Source organism: Silurus meridionalis, chromosome 17 (assembly GCF_014805685.1).
Source record: "Silurus meridionalis isolate SWU-2019-XX chromosome 17, ASM1480568v1, whole genome shotgun sequence".
Lineage (NCBI taxonomy): Eukaryota > Metazoa > Chordata > Actinopteri > Siluriformes > Siluridae > Silurus > Silurus meridionalis.
Window position 1 is genome coordinate 6597574 of NC_060900.1, and position 26498 is coordinate 6624071.

Genomic DNA, 26498 nt, shown 5'->3' on the forward strand with positions numbered 1-26498 from the left:
CACCTCGCTTTGCTTCAGAACAGGTTGCTTCACCAAACCCTGAGCCCTGTTTCAAGGAGTTCCAAATTTTGAACCCTGTGGATGGAATCTACCGCAGTAAAAGGTGGTCCACAATGGGATGCTAACATCTTATCTGTCTTCTGTGTAAATGACACAAATCAGCTGTGACAGCTCTGAAATATACACGTCTCAACGGACAGTGATTAATTCCCCTTTTCGTCCACAAACTGACAAAAATTGCTTCATTAATCTCCTTTAATGTATGGCAGACCGTCTGAACCTATTTTTTCCGTGTCGTTATTTTTACACACGACTCTCATAAAGTCTCATCATTACCACAGCTAAAAGCTTTTCTCTTTTTTTAAGAAGCTAATGCACTGCACCCTGGTGAGTTTAGCGCACAATGGTAAGGAACATTAACACTTGTCAGAGTGCTTTGGCATAAGGAAGTGCTTTTATTGCAAGTCCATTGAGGATATTCCCAGATCATGCCAGAGTAATTTTTCCCCTTATAAGTTCCCGCTCAAATCTCTGAGTCGTTGCATGCACACACACACACACACACACACACACACACACACACACACACACACACACACATACACATATGAGCAATTGGCAGATTCTAGCACACCCAATAACTCCCCAGTAAGCAAGATGAATAAAACATGAGAGACTGCCAATTTTTAGGCTCACACAAATGTACTTGGGCTTTCAATTCTTTTCTCTTCTCTGTTTCTCTTTCTTCCTCTTTCTCATTCATTTTCTTTCTCCTCCCCTACTCATCTCTGCTCATGCTCGGTTCTCTCAGCTTCTCCCTTCCTCCCTTTCCCTTGGTGGTTCAAAAAAAGTGAGCGGCCAATTGCGCACATGGATGCAAAGCTTTCCCTAGAGTGTGGACCACATCATACAGTGGGAAAGAGAGAGAGAGAGAGAGAGAGAGAGAGAGAGAGAGAGAGAGAGAGAGAGAGACAGCAAGAGCCACTCAGACTTGAGGAACAAAAACAGGGGAAAGAGCACGAAAATGAGGTAGAATTGAATAAGACAGATGAAGGGACAAAATACTAAGATAATAGATGATCTCAGCCAGGTGGCTCAGCGTTGACATGACTCTCCGGCGCTCAACACGGCCGCTCGCCTGCTAATCTAGGAGATGCGCTTCCATTAAAGTCTCTCTGGAGTGCCATGCGCCTCCATCTCCCTCCCACTAGCACATGGAGAGCCCTCTTCCTGGAATATGGAGGATTTTGCCAATATTAGGAGTCTCAGCCAAGAGAAAGGTAAGCACACTTGACATTTTTTCCCCATTTTTGAAGACACAACCCCCATGAGGAAAAGATAAAAATTAAGATAAAAGATGACATTGTTGACTGTAGGTGAGTTCAGGAGATTAGAGTATTCCTAGACATCCAATCCGCGCCACTCTGTGGACTCTTTTTCTCCAAAATATGTGCCACTGCATCGTGCTTCTCTTATTTGTTGCCTTTTGGGAGAGTGTTGTGCTCAAGAGTGCTATTCTGTGTACAGCGTGGAGGAGAAAGTATTGTGTTGGCTTTGTTTGTGGAGGAAAGCTTAACACCATCCCACTCGGAGTGCAAGTGAGACAGGCTGCTCACTAAAGTAGTTATTAAAGGAGTTTCCTGTAGAATTAGGATGCTCTGTGCCTGCAAATTTGAAGTGTGAAGTAAAAATTTGAAGTTTAAGTTTATTAAGTTTATTTTGTGTGGTCTCTATAGTTAGTACCAACAACGAAACAACTTAGAGTGAAGCATTGCCTTAGCGTTCTTTCTTTTATTGCATGATTAAAATCACAACCCTACATTGTCCAAACTATTCTATACATTTTTGAGTTGCAACTGTTATAACAGTTATTAACCTAATCAAATGCTTAAACTGAATCCTAACTCATAAACAAGCCGGCTTTTGATATAAAACACCAATTTACTGGACATTTAAATTCAGAATTGTTCTATTGGAATAGGAAAATAAGGAATAATCATTAATAAGTATACGCTCCAAATAACATCCAAACTATTATTTTATAATATCTTTCTTCCATCTAAATCAGCTCTTTGTGCTTTAATACATGTTCTGTATATGCATATTGTATGTATTTAATATATTGTCCTAGATCAGGTGAAACAAAAAGTCTTGTAATAGATTGAACCTCTTTGAATTTATATCTCAGATCTATTCAGGGCAAATGCAGAATACGAAAAAAAATTACAATTTCCAATATAATATGAAACTTAAGACAAGTATACTGTACCTCAAGTCTTTCTCTTTAAAAAACTCTTCTGATGCTCTTCACAGCAAGAAAACACGATGAGACCCTGCACTTGATGTAATGCGTAATTTCGACACGGTCTATTGGTTACCATTCTCGTGGTCCTTGCAAGTACTTGGGTTTCCAAGTGCACTGGTTGTAACATGCTTGTGAATATGCATTAGCAGAAAAGGTCATATTCGGTGAAAAAAACTTGTATTTCACAGGAGGTAGGAAAACTGGAAGAAAACCATTGCACTGTAAGATATAAGGCATTCGCAGTATTTATTTTCAGGCAAATGCTTTTTATGTTGATGGTGCCTAATGCAGCTTAACATAACCAGCTTGTGTATATGCGTAAAACATTTTGGAAACTGTTTAGAATGAACACCAATCTGGTCCTACTGGCAAATGCAGCCTTGCATAATGAAGCACACTTCCACTTGGTGTACTTTAGCATCCTTTTTTTCATATGTACATTACACCACAGTGAAATTCTTCCTTTGCATATCCCAGCAATGTTAGGAAGCTGGAGTCAGCCATGATACAGTGCTCCTGGTGCACAGAGGGTTAAGAGCCTTTCTCAAGGACCCAAGAGGGGCAGTTAGGCAATATTGAGGCTTGAACCCCCGACCTTCCAATCAGTAAAGCAGCATCTGAACCACTAAGCTATCTTGTCTTGATACTTTTAAAAAGAACAAAGAGAACATTTGCAAATGATTTTATCCAGGGGAAAGGGATCTAGGGATTCTTCCTAAGACACTTCCTTAAGCGAAGTATTGCTTTTATATTACGGTTACAAAATGATCAAATGCAGCATTTACTAAGCAATCTAATTTATTATTAATAATATTGTGCACCAAACAAATTGTTTGCCGCCAATGTACTCTGTTAACAATAAGCTTTGGTTGCTAGGAAACATAACAGGCAAACTGTATGTTTAGATATTCTATAGGCATAGCCATGGCCTTCTCCAAATGTAAACATTTTATTATGTGAGTGATGCAATTGTTTTCACATAGAGATTTTTACTGACTTTTTAAATGCAACTCACATGTTAGCAATGGAAAAACAATCAGCGCTACAATATGCCTTTTAGATTCTAGCTAAATAATCCAGCAATCAGGACACAACAGCCATTCTGTAGTAATTGGGATGCAAATATTGTATTTCGAAAGCATCAAGATATGTTGAGTTTTTATCATTCCTTTCTTTAACCACTTAACAAGACAACCCAATGCTGTTTTCATGTTCGGCATCGCAGTCAAGCATCAGCCAATTAAGATGAAAATTGTATTGATTCGCATTTCTCATCCCTAGTTTTAATTCCTGTCTTTCAAAAAAACCAAGTCCAGTGAGACAGCCCACTCATTAAAGTAGATCGAGAGGAAAGATGATGCTCTGTGGCTGAGCATGTGAGATGTGAGTAGATTTACCTATTGATTACAACAAGCCACTGTTTACCCCCAGGCAAAACAATATGTTTGCATGTGAAATAGTCACTTTAGATTCAGCATAGCAAAGCATGTCAATATGTGATATGCTCTTTCGCTGAGGTTGTGGGTTTGAACATCAGTTTTTGATAAAACGCAGGATTTAAATCTGCAATCTGAATATGATTAATGTTTCCTTTTCGTATATCCAGATAGATTGCATTTTGTGATGAAAATTGCAGTTCAGATGTTACTGGCAATAGCAGAACCAACGTACAGCACAGATCAGCCAACACACACACACACACACTGATCTTACATCCACTGACATTTGTATTACCATAGTTAATTATTGCAATGCTTAAAACCCAACTCTAACCTAATCAAGCTTTTGCCTATTTAAGCTGTTATTTAAAATTTATTTTCTTTGTACTTTTTTCACATTTTGTCTTGCATGAACCACTCAAATACAATCATTTCCAAATCCTGATTTATGCATATTATGCTTATATCATTATGGCCACAAGTCAGAAAAGGTTAAAATAAGTTTCTCCAACATTTATTATTCAAATAACAGACCTGCGAAACAAAAAGCATTACTTGATCCACTATGATATTCATTTTTTTGGTTTTGGGCCAAGTTCCTGTCACTATGTGCATTGGCATGTTTCCAAATTCAAACACAAGTGCCTTCAACCTAAAACGATTCTGAATACAACACCCTGACTGGATGCTATTATTCATTTTCAAGCGCTGCACTTTTATTTATTTAATGTAATTTTTTTTTTTTGCATGGCTTCCTGTGAGATGTAAAATCTTCAGCCTGTCAGACTGAGGCTTTAAGACATTTACACAGAAAGAAAACAATTCCTAAATATTACATTTGAAACTGCCTCTTTTGTTGTTGTCTATTCTGAAAATTGACGATGGATAATATTTTTCTGCACTAAATGGAAGCATGCACAGATTTGATCACCATTATATTTGTGACAATATTTTGGGCTTTATTCGGTTTGATAGTGCTGCTTAGTCAGAGCTAAGGCACACTCGCAAATTGACCATTTTTTCTGCCAAGGACAGAGAAATGTACTCATATTGAAAACATTCACAGTGCACAAAATCAATTCCAGTAAGTTCACAAAAAGGGGGTGAAAAAATATACAGAGATATTACCTGCTACAGTTAATGTACAGATACTGTCAAAGTCTTACTCAATTTAAAGTATGCAGCTACAATGGATATAAGTGAAAGTAAAACTATTGCATGATTTTTGTTATAAAGCAAATACAAATCTTTTGGTCAGAATTTGTTGGGCACGTGCATCGTTCAGGTAAATTCTTTGGCCAAATAAATTGCTAGAATGTTTTAAAACGTATGACCAGATAAGAGGTTTGCTCTTACACATCAGCAAGGACGGTAGCTGTAAATGGCATACCATATCCGAGCCACCTCTGTCATTCAGATGTCCACAGCCCAGATCAGATGATTTTCTGATAAGAAAATGTTTTATGGTGGATTATTTTTGGTGGACTTTTGTGGAGGTGGATTATTTACTCTATCAATTTACCCTGCCTCTGGAGGAGAAACTAAAACAAGAATAACCAAGTGCATGCTCAAATACAAAGTATTTTTTGGCTTTTAAGGACAACAATTAAAAAAAAAAAGGATTCTAGAAGTCATGAAGGCAGCAGTCTATCTGCCTTCCAACAGTCATCACTAGCTTTCTGTGTATTTTATTAAATAAAAAAGATTTAGATGTCAGATCTTGATTAGGATGTTGGACTTCTGATTAGAAAGTTATACATTCAAAACCTGCCAAGCTGCCCCAACTGGGCACTTGAGCAAGGCCTTAACTGCCCAGTTGTGTAAATGATTAAGATGATTGTAAGTCACTCTGGATATGTGAGGACTTTCCCCGATTTAATCCACCTCTTAATTCACGTTGCAATTATAGAAACCAATTAATACAACACTAAAACGCAATATAACAACGCGTGGCATTACAGAGAGAGAGGCATTCGCATATGAAGGGTAAATACCATTTTACTAAAGCAAGCTCCAAACCTCTAAACTACAAGTGTGCCACCTTTATCATCGGGAGCAGTTCAGAATCAATATTTGTCTAAAAACATGACAAAAACATAACATTTTTAATAAAATACGACCTCCTCACCAAAGATGCATACTCATAATTTGTACCGCTCCTCAAAGGCTGTAAACTAGTGGTACCGCTCGTATTCACTGGTCTGGAAGTGGCGAACAAACCCTTTCCCGGGCTGAGACAAGCTAGCTAGCTTCGGGGTTGGCCAACCTCTCCTCACAATGTCTAGCTTTTCTGGAAAATATATTTTTAAGTATGTCCGAGACCAAATGAATTTCTCTTCCTCCGTAGGCGTAAAAAAGTCTCAGATGTATTAATGTGTGCAGATCGCTACAAACATATTTTACCAGTCAAACTTGGCTGTAACATTTTCCCTTTGACCAACCAATTAGAGGATAGAAAAATGCTGACGCTATTCTGTGCCAGCTAGCTGGCCCTGTGAGGCCAATTTGAATATTTTCTATGGTAAAAAAGACCATCAGTATAGACTTTAAAGGCCCTGGGCAGATTAGATTGACGTGGCAGCACATAGAGGCTGAAATCTGATTGGACAAAAAAATTTAACCCCGTTGCAGCCAAGAGAAATGCTACAAAATGAAGAGAATAAACTGATGGGAATAAATTAATACAATTTCATTGAACAAATAATAAAATTTATGTTGTAAATGTAGGTCAGTGCTTCTGATAGTGTTAAGGCTAGCAGAGAAAGCTTTGCTGGCCCTGACCGCCCACCACTGACTAATAGAACATAATGTGACATAAGTTTTGTATTAAGTATTGTATTTATCAGATCATGACATAAAGGTTCAAAGCCACAAAGATACAACAGACCTGGAAAAAAACGCAATTATATGTATTGTATGGATATCCTGGATTATACTTTGACAGTTTATTTATAATTGAATGTTTATTTCTGCATGCCACATCTAAGTACTGTTTAAAATGTGTTTCTGAAGTTCACACCTCTAGCCATCTCAGTAACAAAACATAGCATTAGATTATACAAAGTGTAGGATCGAGTCTGACTTGTGTTCTGTTTTTATTGACAAGACCTGGAAAGACTGAAGCTTAGCTCATCTGAAATTCATTTCTCTCAACCTGAATCTGAAACCTGGGACGGTATGCTACAGAATACTAATGTGTAGTCTGACAGCTCTGTTGTGTTGCGAGACAATCTGCACTTCATGAAGTCAAAAGTCAAGAGGAGTTTCATCACTTGTGGTCAGCAGCACACACTGTTGTAGAAGAGGGTGTGATGAAGGAGGATAATCATGCGAATTAAAGTGGAAAGAAGAGGGAAAACTTGACAGCTCACTTCCAGTCAGATGCAAATTTGCTCAAGTAGCAGCTGCACTTTTGGGCAGTGCAGCTCAATTACAGCTTCAAGCGAGGAGATTAGTTTTAAAGGTGCTAAGGTTTGAACATTTAGCACTCTTTACACACCTGGAATAAATTGGAACACTGACTGGAAACTTTGCAGAGTTTCTCATAAATGACACAAAAACAGGTTTTCAGGACATTTTAAAAATGTATATAAATTTTACATTAGCCTGAATTAATTTATCAAGAAAAACTGTTTTTTTTTTTTTTTCAAACTATAGCAACTATAAGAAACTATAGCAAGTAATTGATGTTAATGTCACCTAATTAGCTATATAATTTAACTTCCCTTAAAACTACATTCTAATTTAAATTCAAATCGTTTCCACTACAAATATGATTACAAATTATTACATATAACTATTACAGCAGATTACATACAACTGCTAACTATTATAACCAATTATTTTCTGTTACATAGTGGGTTTGTGTTTGAGAAAATTATTAAATTCTGAATGCTTAATTGTGCCCTAATATTGTCCAGTAGTTACCAACATGTGATCTACAAATAACCAATGCTGTTCTATTGATCTGGTATCCAAAAAAAGAACACGCAACCAATAAACGGCAACAAATTACCAGTAGAGACCCACATGGATCATTACAGGTACAGTTAAAAATACATATTAAAACCTTTACAAATTTTATTAGGGGCTATATAGAATTTTTTTAGCAAGGGAAAGATTTGTGGTGTCAGTGTAAATTTGTCTGCATTAAAACATATTAAATATTCTATATAATGAAATGTCAAGTAAAATCGTTCAAGATGTCTGACTTGCCTACCTAGGTAAAAGATTACTATGCACTTTTCATAATTCAGCCTTGCAAAGATTCTTTTACTTGCTAGCTGCATTAGCCTTGTAGTGTCAGCATAAATGTAAAGAAGCACATCACAAAGTGATAAAACACATGGCTTTTTTCGGGTACAAATCATTTGAAAATTGTGTACTTTTCCTCCTGACTCGCTGCTGTAAGTGTCAGAACCTGCCCTGTTAATGCTAATTTGGTGCTCTGCAGCAGCCTCTTCTCTATGCTAAAACACACAAGTAGTTGTAATGGCTTTTGAGGGATGCTCTCCTCTCTGGTATTTCATTAGCAAGATGGTGAAAGTAATTTGTCATGGACAAACATGCCATCCAAAGGTCAGTCACACCACATCCAGTATGAGACCCAGACTGCATCTGTTGTATTATTAGGATGCAACACAATGGCCTGAGGGAGAGGATTTAAGCAGGGAATTATGCATCCAGACACGTAAACTCAGTCCTTTTGGAAATATTTCTGATGTTTTTTTGAGGCAGTGTCCAGCTCTTAATTACTTCATGTAGAAGGTTTGTTTTCACAGGAACATCAAGAGCTCTTGTTTCTGCCTTTGGGTCTACTTAATCTTAATCTACTTAATGTAGCATGGTGTCCAGCTCAGGTTGAGAATTGTGGAAGATTGGCGAAGGTCTGTGACCCATTAAATTTGTCTCCCTACAGAGAACAGCTTGACTCTATCTGGAAGATGTTCTTTTTCTCTCAGTACTTCGGTTGGTTTTGTTTGCATTCTTTTCAGCTTCAGAAGGCCTGTATGTGCCCCATGTGGTGCTTTGTCAGCAAAGGAAAAACTTGCAATGGAATCTTTGTAAGAGTACAATGTAACAGTACACTAAGGTTGGGAAACCATTACAAGTACAAGGCATAATTAGATTTAAAGATTTTTTTGGCAGGAGACAAAGTGTGAATGTAAACAGGCAGATCTAAATTAGGATTAAGATTAGAGTTAGAAGAGTGTGTGTTCCTCATTCTGTAGGCTATTATTCAATCATTCACAAACAAAGACAAACTGTGAATGTAGATCTGTTTTTAAGTGAATATTACTTTCCAAATACCCAACTCATTTTTTATCTATTGCTCTCTCTCTCTCTCTCTCTCTCTCTCTCTCTCTCTCTCTCTCTCTCTCTCTCTCTCTCATCACACACAGCTTCACTAATAATATGAAAAATGCAACAGACAATTGTTTTTCTGTTATTTAGTTGGAACATGAAAAAAAGGAGAGAAGGTAGATTAATGAGCCAGATAAGGTTCTGTTAGGCTTTTGTCATAATGAGGCTGGTTCTCTGTGACATACTAGTACATTTTGACAGCCACACAGCTTCCTTATGTTCCTGTGTATCACACACACACATACACACACACACACACACACACACACACACACACACACACACACACACACACAGAGTTTTTCTGCATCTGTGTTAAACAAACCCCTGCAGAGTTACATTTAAGACGGCGGGGTTAAATTAGATCAATTGAATCTCTGCAGGACTTCAATAAATATCAAGCTTTTTACTGTGACCTGGCAACACAGGGTCCAGACATTAGAGAGATAGTGTATTAGTCATCTTATTACACCAGCAGCATGTGTTACAGCCTGGACATAATAGTGAGTCAGTGTGCTAAAATGATTCATAGGCAGTGTTTTGTCTTAAGTTGTGTATAAGGTTTACACTCAGTATGGCATCCCTATTCTCAGAGAATGAATCTTGGACAAAGTTTAAGGGTGTCAGAAAAAAAATCTTTTTTACCACATAGAGCACAAAAAAATCCTTATAGTAATAGTTATAACGATTTAAGACCCTATTCAAATATACGTTTCAATGTATATTCAGGGAGCGAGTGGGGGGATGTGCCCTAGGGCTCTTGACGTATTTAAATTCAAATACTAGTTTCCAGCAAATTTTAAGATAATCTGCAACTTGCTGTTAGTTAGGTTCCAAATGAGAAACCCCGAATTTACCAAGCTGCGAGTTCAGAACCGCAAATTATCGGGGTTTGCCTGTTTGCCCCTCACTGTCTCCAATCTGTCCAGTTTGTTTGTTTATGGGAGAAATGCTAGAAAAGACCCAGATGTTTCTTCATGTGTTAAGTTGCAGCCTGGGATAGTCAATTTTTTTCTGCCTAACCAGGGGGAAGGTGGGGCCTGGACAGAGGATTTACTTATTGGTCCCTCAGAAAAAGTTAAAATCTTACATTTTTAAATCTCAATTAAAATTGTAGAACATACATACATAACTTACTTTATGACTAAAAGTATGCAGATAACCAACCATCACACCCAGATCTCAAGCTGTTGCCACAAATTGGTAAACACACAATTATTTTTCAAATGTCTTTGTGTAAAGTGCTTTCACTCGAACTTAGAGACCCGAAATATTTTAAAGCATGGTTTGCCCCTGTGCATAAAATGTCTGTAAGGATTTGATTTGTCTATGTTGAGTGGCTGTACAGAACCCTGGCTGCTTAGTATTAGGTGTTCAAATACTTTGGGCCATGTAGTATATGTCTTTCATGCCATGTTTAAGCTTAGTGTATTAGGGTATGATAAAACCATAACTGACCCTGTATATAATTACTTGCAGATAGAGAAAAAACAGAAAGACTAGAAAACCAGAAACAATGTTTACTCAGAAAAATGAATGACAGTGCATGACAGTTAACTATATGGATAAGAGTTTGTGAACACCTGACCATAAGATTAATATCTGCTTTTTGAACATCTAATTCCACACAGTTCTAATTTGCTTTTATAATAACTCCCACTTTTCTGGAAAAAAATGTTCCACTAGATCTTGTAGTGTGAATGTGAGAATTTGTGCTGATTTCACCAAAAGGGCATTAGTAATGTCAGGTACTGATGTAGTGTGAGGAGGCCTCGGGTGTAGTCAGTGTTCCAATTCATCCCAATTGTGTTCAGTGGAATTCAGAGCTTTATAGCAGACCACTTCAACCCATGTAAACCAAATCTTCATGAAGCTGACTTGCACAGGGGCAGTCTCATGCTTGAACAGGTTTGGGTCTCCTAGTATGGATGTAAAAGACAGGTGAGCCAATACCATTGTCCATATAGTGTATTCAGGGGATAGGGATAAGGCCTTGTTATCTCAGCACAGACTTTAGTAGACAAAATTGTTGTCTACTAACTTTAAAAGAGCTTTCGAAAGAGTGTCTTTTAATTTATGGTAGTGCATGGTGCTTGGGATTGAACAGATGAAAGAATAAAAGTACTTTTGAAATGATATGATTGCAGGTCATATTATCTTGTTTTTCCCTCAGTACAAAAGCTGACTCGACAGAGGTATAGGATTAGTTAAAACAGAAATGTGTGAGCTCCCCTTCTTCCGCTGTCATCCACATGGGGAAAGTGTAGCAGCAGGACACCCAATCCTTTCCTCTGTGCCACCATCTGTTCTCTCAGCCTTTCGTTCACTCTGTACCGGAGGCTGCCCTCTCTGTGCCACTCCTGACGTCTATGAACCAACAGGAACCTTTGCAGTGAGCTCTCCCTCAGTGCATGTGTATGTGTGAAGTATTATTGTGTGTGTGTGTGTGTGTGTGTGTGTGTGTGTGTGTGTGTGTGTGTGTGTGTGTGTGTGTGTGTGTGTGTGTTTGTGTGTGTGCTTTAGCATGTAAGGGTTTTTTAGCATCACTTTTATAGTGCAGAATGCCTTGTAGCCTGTAGAGGCTAACATGGGACAAAAAAAGAATGCAGAAGTGCTATATAGTATAAAAGGTCATTCTGTGATTGACCCAGCCATTTTATGTAAAAGACAACTGTGTAAAAATAAAAGTAGTTCACCAAGTAGAAAGAAATCCCTTGCATTACATAATAGAATAACTATGTTCTGTTTTAAATTTAACAAAGCAAGACATTTTACTTTGCAAAAATTACAAATCTGGCCAATTCATATAACAGAACATGCCAGCTACGAATTTGTTTCACTTTTCTAAACTCATTTTTATTTGTCTTTGAGCAATAAGAACTATACCTATTTAGATCTAAAAAAAAATATGGGACACTGAAAATAAAAATAGACAAGTGCAATCCAGTACTGAGGTAAGCAAGTGCAATTCCATGTCCATAATAATCAGGGGAAATAGGATTACTTTTTAAAATACTTTTTTGAGTACATCTGAAACCCAGAGGTGTGGGTAAATTACTGAATTAGTGCTGGGTGATAAACTCTTTTGTACTTGACTCAACAGGTGACCATGAACCTCTAATTACAGTATTGTTCTCAGTGTCGTGGGCATCTCCAGAGAGGTGACAACACAGTTTCCCTGAATTTCAGTAAATTCAATGCCACTAATTAAATATTTTTAAACATTTAAAAACATTGTAACTATATTAAAAATTTTTAGATGACAGGGCAGCTCGTAAAAATACTCTCCACATGGAAGTTTCCACATGAACAGTTTTAATTGCCGGATGTGTGAAACATGGTGGATTTTGGTGTTTGATTTAAAACTTGGATCAGTAAAGCAAATGTTTAGTGATTAAAAAATAATTTTTTCAGTGAACTTTTTTTTATATATCTGAGAAATAAAAGGACCTCATGAATACATGTGTAATGCCTTGAAGGTTTTAATTTTGCCTCTTTTGAATGTATTTATTTAATTTAATTAATTGTCAAACAGAAATCCGCGCCGCATTAATCGCACATTAATAAAATTAGTGCCGTTAAAAAATTTATTTGCGTTGCCTTGATATATACAATTGTTTGTGCTGTAATTGAAAACTAATCAACTTTGCATTATTCTCTCTAGCACTTAAAGCTACATCTTAACACTTGTCTGATAAAAAGCACTGATGCTGAGGGTTCCATTCAATAGCCCCTTTAAAAAATATTTTTTTAATCAACCAAACTGTGTTTATTTGTAGAATAAACATTATAATGCATTAGAAGAACTGCATTAATATAAACTTTACAGATAGATCTCTGAGATATCCTACAATAGCAACTTTTCCTTATTAAGACTTTTCACCATCCTGTGCTATTTATTCTCCCTCTTTTAGATCTGGTTCTCTTTTTTTTTCATGCAAAATGTGTATTGGAATTTCCAGTCTGACACGTCACCTTAATTCAGACCAGGAGAAACTCATAGCAGTATTTTGGTCAATACTGTGTGTTCATCCTGGACCACATGGAGATCAAGAACACACACACAGTTCCAGAAAAACATGAAATCAGATCTCTCATATCTAGTACACTTACACACTTTCAGCTAAGGCTTGAAATGTCAACCATGTGAGTCATAGTGTGAACCTCTGAGAACAGGCCACTGCAGCCCAAATGGATCATAAATGTCATGTCAACTAAAGGTCTTTCCTCAAAACAATTTCAAATGATTTTCTTTAAAACATAGAATTTAAGGGAAATGTAGTTCAAGTTTCAAGTTCAAGTTTATTTCTATAGTGCTTTTTACAATGGACATTGTCTCATTGCAGCTTCATAGAACGTAAGAATTACAGAACAAAAAATTTGAATTCATGTAAATTATGAGTATTAATCCCTGAAGAACAAGCCTGGGTCGACTGAGGCAAGGAACAACTCCCTTATACGGTATGAGGAAGAAACTTTGAGAGTGACAGCTAATGCATCTACTGAGGTATTGTGGGAGGAGGAACATCTTGTAATTACAATTGTTCATACTGAATGAATCATAAAGAAAGCCACCCCCTCTACCCCCTCTAGAAACCAGGGGGAATAAAAAGATTGAGTAGTTAGATAATAAAGAATAAATGAATGAATGAATGTTTGGTGATTAATAAGATAGATCAACACCAGTTTTAGAACATTACCAATAAAACCCTTAAAATCTCGGTCAGAAGAAACTGCAGCCCTTAATTTCAGACCACAGTAAAGATCATTTTCACTAACAGCAGTTATTAATTTTGTACAAAACCAGAGTCAATTGTTAACACATGGGTGGCTTTATAGTTTCAGGCCAGTACCCCAAGAAAATGACCAAAACTCTCTTAGGATTTGGTTAGTCTTGTGGTTAGCACACAAAAGATGCTCTGTTCTGCAGACAAAATGTTACACCTCGTTTGGCAGCATGAATCATGAGTCCCACAATTGAGTGTTAACCAACCTGCCTGCCTTAAATAAACAAGATTGTTAGTAATAAACAAGTGTGGGCTTTGTCAGACATTATTGTGTTTCTGTGGCTGTTTAGCATCCATATGGTTCAACAGATGGGCATCATTTCAAATTAATATAGGACACATTAAGGTTGGAATATTTTATGCATACTAGCAATGTGTTTGCAAGAATAGAAATGTTAACTGTGATCACTTTTTAATGATTCATTAATTGCTAATAGTGCTAGTAGGATGTACCCCTTACTCTATTTCCACCTAAAAAGGATTTATGCAGCTAGTCATTTACAACATTTCTCTCTTTTGGATTGTCACCTGTGCACTCTGCTCAACAGATCAGCTTCCAAAGCCAAGACTTTTTTGCTAATACCACCATTAAGGCTAGCACACTTGTTATCTTGTTTATTAGTAGAGCCACTGTTCAATTGTTCAGTAACTGTTCACTATTTTTTGTGATATTGCAGTGTATATTCATGAAAAATGGTAAATGAGAGAAGTAAATGTTTCCCACATATTAATTAGCATTATAACTTCACTAGCAATGTCAGGAAGTTACTTCAGAGAAGACAACTTAAATAGGCAAGGCAAATAAATCTGTTTTATTTTAATTTTATATAAATGATCTCCTTGAAGCGATTTGCTAAGTGCAGATTTCCACCAGACCGATTATTACTAATTATTAGTAGTAATAATGCTGTGCATTATAGAACTTATGATGTACAGCAAAACTGTAGCACAGAAGAGTGCTTTATCCACATCAGCAGGAAAAAGAAAATCCTTTTATTTGGCCAAAACATTATTCCTGTTTGCAGAGCTAAAATCATTACACCATGCAAAGACGCTTTGATGGTGCCCCTGTTTAACATTAGGTGATTTTGATGGTTTGTTTATTTCTGAGCATTGTTAATTCGACATGCACGTCAATCGATGTGAAAAAGTTTATTCATAAGCATCACTCTGGATGGACAGAACAAAGCCTGGAGTAATGAAAAAATCCATTTCTGTTTATACACAAAATGTTTTAAATTGAGCTCCCCTTTAAATCATCTTCCAGTAAATTGAAGTATATTTGGCATAAAAACAAACAATTATTTCCCCAAATGATGAGAAAAATGCAATGGAAAACATTATGCTGTGCTTCAGAGTGGCACGATTCTGTTTTGGCAGAATTAGTTTAGCTTTTTGTGAGCTGACAAAAGGACACCCAGTACTACACAAGCTATTCTTGGCATTGTTTCAATTAACGCCACCGCAGCCTCCTCCTTCTTGTTAAGGCTTCATTTTGCTGATCTTCTCAGCGGTCTTTGGGATGAGTTGCATTTACCTGCTCTTGCTTCAGCCAGATGGTGAGACTGTTAGAAAGCATTGTGGCATGAGAAGCCCTCTCTGAGCCTTTTATCTGTGTTCTTTGTACACATGCAGACAGGCTCCAGCTATGTCACATCTTTGATTTTCTTTCTTTCTTTTTCAGAATTACTTAACTGGAAACAAAAACCTTATATCCTTTTTCCCTTTGTATGTATGACCTTTCTGACTTTTCGAATCCAAAGCCTTAGTTTTATAATCCAGAGGCATGTTTTTACTTCTCCTGTATAGTGCTAACTCTTGCAGATTTTCGGTATCTCCACTATACACCTCTTGTTTAATCCCCTCTTCCTCCTGCAGTGTTGTCTTTCTTTTGTGATAAAATACAGGTTTAAAACCTTTATAGATAAGCCAATAAGGCCTTTTTTTGGATAATGCTTCTACCCTTCACTGAGTTGGAAATATTGATCTATGTTTATAAAGACGAGAAGAGATTTTCAAGTGCGATGGAAACTAATATTTCTGCCCCATTGGAGAATTTCAAGCAACAAAATGAAATCCAAAAACAGCATGCCTTGAAGTGTTTGATCACTGTTTTTCCCCACAGAAATTCACCAGCAATTACTTTTTTTTACTTTATTTTTTAATATATGAATTAACAGCATGCTAAATTTTTTATCATATATATATATATATATATATATATATATATATATATATATATATATATATATATATATATATGGTTGTATAATATGCAGTATCTCACAAAATTAAGTACACCCCTTACATTTTAGCAACCATTTTATGTGTTCTCAAGAAAAAATACTATGAAAATGAAACTTGTGTATATTTTCAATGTCAGTGTGCAGCTTGCATAGCAGCAATGATTTACTGTCATCTAAAAATAACTCAGCATACAGCCATGTCTAAATAACTGCCAAAAAAAAGCGAGTACAACCTAAGTGAACATGTCAAAACTGTGTCAATTTCTGTTTGAGCACCATTGATATGTAGCACTGCCTTAATCCTCCTGGTTATGAAATTCACCAGAGCTGCACAGGATGTTGCTGGGATCCTCTTCCATTCCTCCATAATTACATACGAAGCGGCTGGATTTTAGACGCATGGCGCTTCTTCACCTTCCGCTTGAGGATGCCCTACAGGTGCTCAATAGGGTTCAGGCCTTTAGACATACTTGGCCACTCCATAAACTTCACCGTCAGCTTCCTCAGCAAGGCAGTTGTCATCTTGGCCGTGTGTTTGGGGTTGTTGTTATTCAATTAATTTCATTCAATTGATTTTTATTTGTATAGCGCTTTTAACAATGGACATTGTCTGAAAGCAGCTTTACAAGGATAATGCGGTAATAAAAAAATGAATAAGAATGTTCTTTAAAGTGTAAAAGTGCTCCCGAATGAGCAAGATGATGGTGACTGTGTCAAATGGAAAACTCCCTGAGATAGCAAAAGGAACAAACCTTAATATGAACCAGGCTTGAGGTAACCCATCCTTATCTGGATGGCCTAAATATATTTTCATTAGATTTAAACATTGTTAGTGTGTGCATTGATGATCAAATGCAAACTGTAGTCCTGTGTCTGTGTAGCAGGCTGTTGACATTAAGCAGACTCCCAATCCATCCTCAAAGCTACTGTGTTACCTCGTAATTTCATGGCTCCCCAGGTCATTAATGTGAAACCATCCCAGCCACAAAGAGTAGCCTCCAGTTAAAGAGAACAGCATCCAGAATCAGGGATAAAGCGGGCAGATCTAAGAAGAGGAAAGAGGCAGGAACACTGGTCATTTGTACCTTAAGAGCATGTTTAACTTGACCAAGAGAGAAAAAGTGAGTGAGAGAGAGAGAGAGAGAGAGAGAGAGAGAGAGATAAGAGGGGTGACAGGGAGAGAAAGATATGGATTATTAAGTATCCTTATTCTTGTATTATAGTTAAGTACACTTCGCATTTGGGGACTTGTTATGGCACCATAACTAAAAGGGAGAGACAGAGAGTGTGAATGCATGAGAGTGAGGAGATGCATGAGAGTGAGGGGACAACAGCATCCAACTATACCAGTTCCACTCGATATATCCATGATCTATCCAGATCTGCTCCTTTACCTAAGAAAAACCTACCGATAAAAGGCTTGACTAAATAAATATGTTTTCAGTCTCAGCTTGAACACTGAGACTGTGTCTGAGTCCCAAACACTAATTGAAAGGCTGTTCCACAAATGTGGGCCTTTGTTGGAGAAAGCTATGCCCCCTGCTGTAGTCTTCAGTTTTGAGGTACCAACAATTATTATTATTTGAGGTACCAACAAATAGCCTGCACCTTTTTATCTAAGCAGGCATAGGGGCTCATAATGGTACAGTTCACCCAGAAACTGTGGCATGAGTAACAATTCTCAATTCTCAAATCCTTAGAGAGTTCTTTTCCACAAGAATTGAACACAAAGCACCAAATTTTAACTGCTTTAATTCAAGATAAACAAATATGTATGGTCCTGTCAAGCAAACAAAAACATGAATGTGATGAATAGGACATGCAACTTTGCATGGTTAAGCAACGTACAGCTGTAATCACTTAGGGTGTAATCACTTTTTTGCCATCTATTTTGATAATAATGGCTGTATGTCAAGTTCTTTTTTTAGAGGACAGTAATTCTGTACTGCTATACAAACTGCACATTGACTAAAATATATCCAAGTTTCATTTCTATAGTATTTTAATTTAAGAAGACATACTAAAATGGTTGCTGAAATGTGAGGGGTGTATTTACTTTTGTGAGATACTGTATATTATAACAGCTACCAATGTGATGCGATATGATTTACCTCTGTTACGATGCATTGCGATCTGATTTAGATTTGATTTAACATAATGCGATTCAATGCAATACGATATAATAAAAAAAAATACGATGCTCTGAAAATTATTATAGTACAGATATAACTGTTTATAGTTCATCATTTTATGATACTAACAAATGTAGGTTCTGCCACAATAATCCACAATGATCCATGTGGTAGAAAATGTACATTTCAAAAATATTTTTAATGTTTAATTTAACTCCATAATCATTTTACATCGTCTTCAGGATTTCACCTAAAAGTATTTGATGGAAACCAATTTCACCCTCGAACCCCATCCCCCTTCTGTTCTTATGCACAGTACTACACATAAATCCCCTTAGATCTAGATTAGACTTGAGAAGGGATTTAGGATCTCTGACACATGTCACACTTGTTACTTGTTAGCGCCACTTCTCTAAATCGTCTTTACGATACAATCAGAGAGTCGCACAATACAGACTGGATCAAATCTTCTTTTTTTTTTTAGCTAAGCCGATTGAGGGAGAAAGAATTCTCATGTTCTTGCTACACTTTAAAACTTCCTTTAAATCTTTCCTTTAAATCTGCTGCCATGTCAAAATGAAAGGACTTTTTTCCACTCCCGATGCTCACCTTCTTTTTAAAACCCTAAACAACGAAAGACCACAGGAACAGAAACAAGGGTGAGACACACCTTGGTTCAGAGTCTCCAGAGGCAGAAGTGCACGTCTCTATACCTGCATGGTGGTTGAACCCGTTTCTTCTGTTATTATGCCTATGTTCAGGCCTGGGGCAGTATCAGAGCTGGCATCCTCACAATTTCAGGAGCCAGATGCCAAATCTGCTTTCTCAAAGAACCTCAGCCTTTCTCGACTTCTAGAGGGTTTTCTTATTAATGGTTGCTTTATGACGAAAGCCAACTGGATGTTAGGAGTGTATGGTAAGAGCTGCAAATTTGTCTATATGATACTGTCAGCAATTGCTAGCATTGTCATTGAATTATCGGACATTGTTTATCTCAGCACTGTCATGTTCTTAAACCTGATTGATGAGCAGGTGTGAATCAATTTCCTAACTCCCAAAAGCTGTAACTGTAGTGTAATTTACAACATGTATTTACATCATCATGCCATCTCTAAAGTAACAAATCATTTACAAGATTTTTTGATAGATATTGGATTTTAGACATAAAATCCAAGAGAAATGATAAATGAATTTTTAAGCATGTTTTCTAAACATTTTTCAGGACAAAGAAGTTTTGAGGTTTTTCAGTACTGGACAAGTAGCATTTTAACTTATTAGAGAGAAAAAGAGACAGTTGAAGGAACATTTAGTGAATGCTTAATATAACTAGTAGCTTGGATAATTTATAACCTGCAATTCATTTCATACATAAAAAGTGTAATTGCTGGCAATCTGCTTTAGTATAAATGCAATACAACCAGTGTACCCACTAGTCCATAAGTTTGACAGTGAAGAATGTGCATAAATCAGATTAACCAGATTTAAGAGTTGTTACGGTAGAAGGTGCCTTTGCTGTTCCTTATACTATTAGAGCCATCAATGTGACAACATTTTGGAAGGATTTGTGAATTTATTGAGGCTTCTGCTGATTCATCAGTCTCATAAGACAAACACTGTGAAAGCTTTCTTTGTGATTTACCGTGTTTTTAAGTTTTTCAACCTTGACTGAAGCTTGATTTTTGGCATCTAACAGCACCTAATAGTCTGTTTGGCATATAAACATGAGACAATCCTTTTAAGCTTAAGTCTTACCAGACCCTGCTGGCACACATTGACTAGACATCCAGAAGGCATGTGAGATCAAACCTCATTTCCCTTGAACAAGCTTAAATGGCAGCGTCACACATTCGTTTGACCGCCTTTTGTGATTTCATCCATTCTTCATCTCTGCAAACCTTTAGACACATGCATCACCCACAATTTTGAGCTCACGCTTAAAGAAATATGAAATCTTGCCAGGATTTATGTGGGTAGTCAAATGCACAAATCCACAACTTGTTTTCTGTCATCCGTCATATTAAAACATTTTTATCAATATTTCACATACATTACAAATGGCATTGTGTGTATGTCAGCAAAGGTTTATTTCAATTTCTTGTATGGATGTAGATATATGGTTGTAGTCTTGATTGTGAAAAGAAAAAATTACACACTATATCTAAAGCTTGTTGCATGCTTGAGGACACAAATCTAAAATTGTGTTTTACTGTGCTATTAACCCTTCTAATAGAACATTTACATTTGCATGCAAATGTTGTAGAACAAGATTAGGTGCCCTTTTCTCGGAGCACATTTAATTTTTTTGGATTTATTAGAATCTGATTTACTGCTAATCTGAACCTGGTTTCCACAGCAACCAATTTGGACCCAGTGGTGAGAGAGTCTGTAGAAGTAAGGTTTTTCTGACTCTGCTTATATAAAGTATTGGATTTTTCTGACCATTAAATAAAAAAATCATAGCTCCTTTTATTTTTCAGTAACTGAACAACCTTCGTGCCTTGAGGTTTAGAAATAAAATAAATCAACAATGCAAAAACATTATCGCAAATTAATGTGTCTTGTTATGAACCTTTGGACTATACATTCTTTTGAAGAGCTCAGCTCAGATTTGATGATGCAGTGTGTTTCCTCTGAGTACTCTTTATATGTGACATCCTCTTTTTAACTGCTGAACTAAACGGATTGTCTGGTGCAATTAAAATCTAACGAGCTCGCCATGTTTAAAGGTCCCTGCCAAATTGTGAGACAGTGGACTAATTTTTTATAAACGATCAGCATATTGCATTGGATAATGGGTCTGCTAGTTTGATCCTGTGGAGCTGCAATAGCTTTTTATTATTTTGCATCTGGTTCAAATTTAGCCTAATATAGAGTTTAATGGTTTTCTATTCTTCATTGAGTTCACTTTGTTTGTACTAAGTTCGATAATGCGATAATGCACAGTATGTCAAGCAACTTAATATTGTATTTCAACATCTCCATCTTTTACTTCAACATCTTAAATTATGTACGTTGAACATATTCACTCTAAAATGTGTTTAATGGCATTTATAGTGTAAATAAATTTAATTTTTAAAACAAATTTAAATACATCCATATAGAACTCGCTTGACGAGAATTGATATAACCCACCGAGCAATCTTTCATAAATCCAGTGTATCGCAGGCGCTACTAAATTGGCCTCCAGCATCAAAAGCTTTAGACATGTCCTCCAGCTATCTTCCCGAAAGTTCAGTTTTCCTGCTTAGCACAGCTCATGCTACAGCAGCTGAAAAATCACTTACATCTCCTGTGTGGTAGCCATAGTAACAGCAACGGTTCACTCACAGTTTCCCTTTGGATAGCATTCCAATAGTGATGAATGCCATGTGCATGACTTTGCTTTGGATTTCTGGTCCAGTCCTGTCATTGGTTTGTTGTCTGATTGTGTTCACTTGTTTTGTGTTTAATTGTGATTACCTTGCTGACCTGTGTATCCAATCCTTGTTTAAGGTCCACATTTTCCTGGTTTATACTTAAGTAATTGTGCCTGCTATAAACCTGTAATATTATTATAGATATAATCTACGATTTGCTGAGAATAAGTATGTAGGCTAGACTTTATCCACTTGCATTCTGCCTCTCACTGCACATCAAGCATAGAAATCATTTGTTCATAAATAATAATTAAAAAAAGCTTCAGCTAGCTATTCATGGCTTATTTTTGCACATTGTAAACATCTTGATGGTGCAATTAAGTGATACTTTAACTTGGAAACTGGCATCCATGTGTTTTTCTGCAGGCATATACAGGATAAAGTGACTATGTCTATTTCACAGCATGTAACATTTGTAGTAAACGCAAAGTTTCTGACTTGCATTATAGTGCATAGAATACATAACTATTATTTGTTTAAAATAACCTACCGCAGTCTTTCACTATAATTTTGTTTCGTGTTCTTTTTCCACTACCAGGAAATGGACTGAAACGAAGACTAATCACAGAGTTGAAAAAATATAGTCTGTGTACTCCTTTTCTCATTTGCTGTATTTTCTCATTTTGTTTAGTCTTGGTTTACTACATCAAATTCCTGAAATGTATGTTGTATGTATGCATATGCTGAGCTCAGATTACACCTGAATTTCATATTTCAGTGCAGCCTGTTCACTTTTCAAACTGAAAACTGAACCTCAGGAACATTTAATTAGGGCTGGAAGGGAATGCAGTGCTGCCTTGAATATTTGACCAAACCAAGGAGTTGCTTTCTAATGGGCAGCAGCTTTAGTATTGCATTCTGTTGAACAATGTGGATTGTATAACCACTTGACACATTTCACTTTGAGAACATGGATGTCTGACCTGACTAGCAAGTTAGCATGAGGTTTCCTCTGCACTGTGGGCACAAGCTGCCATCCATAAGTTTTTAATAGAGCAGGAAGCACAATGTCATTCACCCATAAACCCACACAACAAGGACTAATTTTAGAATATGCTGCTGTTTTCAACCGCTTTTCATATTTTAAAAGATAGTGACTACATTCCATGGGTCTTAAATCATAGTTTTGAGATGCAGTGAGTGCGAGAGCATTTTCAGCTTTGACTGTAATTTTCCCGACACTGGTTATTTGACAGTAAAAAGTAGTTACAGTGTAGTAATGTTGTACAATGCACGCTTAGAATTAGAATCTGAGATTCCTGAGATAAAACTATGTTAAATAACAGAGTTTACTCTGTGATTTCATCTGCAACCTTCAATATACATATTGTTGGTGATGTTGCAAATGCACATGACGAAATGTTTTAACTTTTTCATGATGTTTCTAACAATTTAAATGTTTAAAATACAAGTGGGTTGCTTGGTAGTGGTGGTTTAGCTTAAACAAAAAGCAGTATTGTAATCAGTAATTAGCATGGTGCACTCACCAGCAATAATATGTACATTAGCAGAATATATGAGTCTGTATGTATATAATGTTTGCACTGTGTATGGGAAGGGCAATTTAATTTGCAGCATTGCTCTTGTCAGAAGGGCAGTCCTAAATTATTAATTGCAGACTGCTGCTTGAACAATGCACAGTGCTGGAGGAGATACTTGATCAAGCAGAGTGTCAAAGGACAAACTACTTTAAACAGCGTGGTCAGTTCAACTCTGCGGATCAATGAGCCAGGATGACAGATTTACCCCTCTAATGCCTCTTACCTCATGTTGTGCTTGAAATGTGTGTATAAAACCACCACAGGGCTTTTTTAATATTATTGAATTATGCTAATTCTCCAACTTGGCTTGACTCTTTAAATCATTTCCCAGCTCATCTTCATTAACAGTAATTTGGGTAGTGTTCAGGAAGTAGCTAATAGAGCATAAGCACCTGATGGTTGGTAATTTGGTACGGCTTGTTAAAGATGTTTTCCTAATGGATTTTGTATTACAGTACCTCTACAAGGTGGAGACAGTTGGATACTAGACTAAACAGTATCTATCAAAAGTGTCATAGGTGGCCCGTGTGGGCCGATTCAACAGACAAACTACTGTAGCTCAACTTGCTGAAGAAGTTAATGCTGTTAGAAGTTAATGCTTTATGGGCCAGGACTGTTTTTGCAGCAAAAGGAGGACCCACACAATATTAAGCAGGTGGTCATAATGTTATGCCTGATCGGTGGTCATAAAGTTATGCCTGGTCAGTGTGGTTTGTAATTGCTTCTTTGTTAGAGCTACAAAACATCACCAAAGCAATAAAAATCCTCCATTTATTGCAGTTCATGGGCTTTTTTGTTAAATTTGCCATTCAAGTGCTTTGCCAAAAGTCTGATTTTCATCTCGTCTGACCCAGATTCCAGCTGGTGAATTTTACATTCTGCATTTTGTGGCTTATTGCCAGGAAAGGGCTTTTTTTTCTGCAACACCATCCAAATGTCAATGGTGGTAATGAGACAGCATCTATAAATTCAACATCAGAATGCAAATAATCCAAAAAATATAACTCTTAAAGATTGAATGAAGTTTAAGTAGTAATGCATAATAGTAATCTGGACAATTTGAGCACTTATGAGCAAACTATTCTGTTAAGACAGCCCTAGATGCATTTTTGCTGCTTGACAAGCTTTGGCTAAAATCTCTTCTCCATGTTGTTTTCTCTTTGTCTCTGTCAGTGGAGAAATGCATGAACCTGATGCAGGCAGGGACTCAGATGGTGAAACTGAGAGGTGGCTCCAAAGGCCTGGTACGCTACTTTTATGTGGACGAGCACAAGTCCTGCATCCGCTGGAGGCCCTCCAGGAAGAACGAGAGGGCAAAAAGTAAGTCCCTGCTTCCTCTTTCACTGTTATTTAAAATTTCTGTCAGTTTGCTGTATAAATTACATATCATAATTACATATCATAATTACATAATTACATATTATTAACATTAGCATTTTACACAATTTACTGTCTTAAGACGCATAAAGCATAAACATTTTTGAAAGAGAAGGATATTTGTTCTTTTTAATTGATGCTATTCTAGAAACACATGTATATACAGTGGTAATATACTTTCCATCCATATAAAATATGTGAATTTTGGAAGCACTCCCGCAGCCTCTATGGTACTTTTCTGAATTTATCTAGACATTATGTCACTTTAATACAATAATGTGTTTTTAAAAGATTTATAAAATTTTTTAGTGAAAACATAGTTTAATATGACATTCCTAACGTTCCTCAACATTCGGTCCCACTGTAGATTCCCGCGAATTTTAAGATAATCCGCAACTTGCTGTTAGTTAAGTTCCAAATGAGAACCTGCAAATTTTCCGAGCCACGAGTTCCAAACCACAAATTATCAGGGTTGACTGTACACACAAGTTTGTCAACACCTAAATATTTGTAGATGTTTTTGAACATCCCAATAGCTGTTATAATAACAGCTGATATAATGGGAAGATGTTCCAAGTCAGTTAGCGATGCCTGGGATGCAGTCTGTGATGGAAGTCCTGGGGTGTACTCAGTGTTTATCCCAAAGGTGTTTAATAGATTTGAGGCTCAAAGCTCAAGAGGCAGGTCACTCAAGAGCTTCCACGTCAACCTATGTAAACCATATCATTTGTAGCTGACTTTGTGCACACAGCCATTGCCAGGCTGGAATGTTCAATCATAAATTGATGTGAAGTCAAATATAAGAATATTGAACCAATTTCTAAACCTATTTTTCTAGAATTTTTATAATTATCTCTATTGTACATTCATCATTTATAATTACATTTTTTTAATGATTTTATACAAAAGCTCTAAAACTGGAGACTCCTTTAAATACCTCCTGACACAAAACATAAGCAAACATCTTCTGACAGAAAAACTGACTAAAGAAATGATGCATTATGCATTAGAACAGGTGCAATAAAACTTGTGGTTTGCACTGCAGCAGAAAAACCAAATAAACACCTCCTAACTAGTCAGATTTGAAAATTCTGTACCAAGGCATACTAAAGCTTTATTTAGCAAGTGCCATGTCTGTGTATGGGTTGCATTTTTCAGAGCAAGTGCAGTTTGAGTTTGTGCCAAACACTTGGTGCTTTGCAGCAGTGTTCAGATTTGTTTAGTACTGCAGAGTGTGTTAAAACAAACAACACATAATGATTCAGGTCTGAGGAAAAGCTCAGAGTGCTGATTTCCACAGAAGCCTGGGAGAATGAATCAGCTCCTAATGTTGCTTCAATAATTCATCAGATTTAAAGGAAAGATTGCAACTGTTTTGGCAAACCGATCTTTCCATTAGGAGCTTGCATACAAAGTAAGGTTTGTTTTGGAAAGACAAGCACATGTCAGAGGGACAATTCAACAGGCAGTTGTCTGCATTTGCATTATTCATATATATATATATATATATATATATATATATATATATATATATATATATATATATATATATATATATATATATATATCTATATATATATATATATATATCTATATATAAATATATATATATATAAATATATATATATATATATATATATATATATATAAATATATATATATATATATATATATATATATATATATATATATATATATATATATATATATAGATAGATATATAGATATATAGATATATATAGATATATATATATGGGGCATTTAAGGTCACTTTCTGGACCTAGTATACAGGATGTATGTTTATCTGAACATCATGATATCACACACAAACACACACACACACTACACCATACACACCTCGTTAAGATTTGGTATCCTCAGTGATAGAATG

The 26498-nt window shown here is 36.4% G+C and overlaps 1 protein-coding gene across 8 annotated transcripts in view; it reads left to right on the plus strand.

Annotated features, from left to right (window-relative positions):
- The window catches only part of plch2a (phospholipase C, eta 2a), a 122142-nt gene that overhangs the window by 61355 nt on the left and 34289 nt on the right, over positions 1-26498 (plus strand). For 3 of the 8 annotated variants that reach the window (XM_046871387.1, XM_046871388.1, XM_046871390.1), the window contains one exon: positions 24404-24550. In XM_046871387.1, coding sequence (XP_046727343.1) covers positions 24404-24550 — 147 coding nt within the window. Of the gene's footprint in view, positions 1-953; positions 1281-18692; positions 19190-24403; positions 24551-26498 lie in introns of those variants that run through there. The other 5 variants (XM_046871392.1, XM_046871393.1, XM_046871389.1 and 2 more) reach the window with 4 other exon arrangements.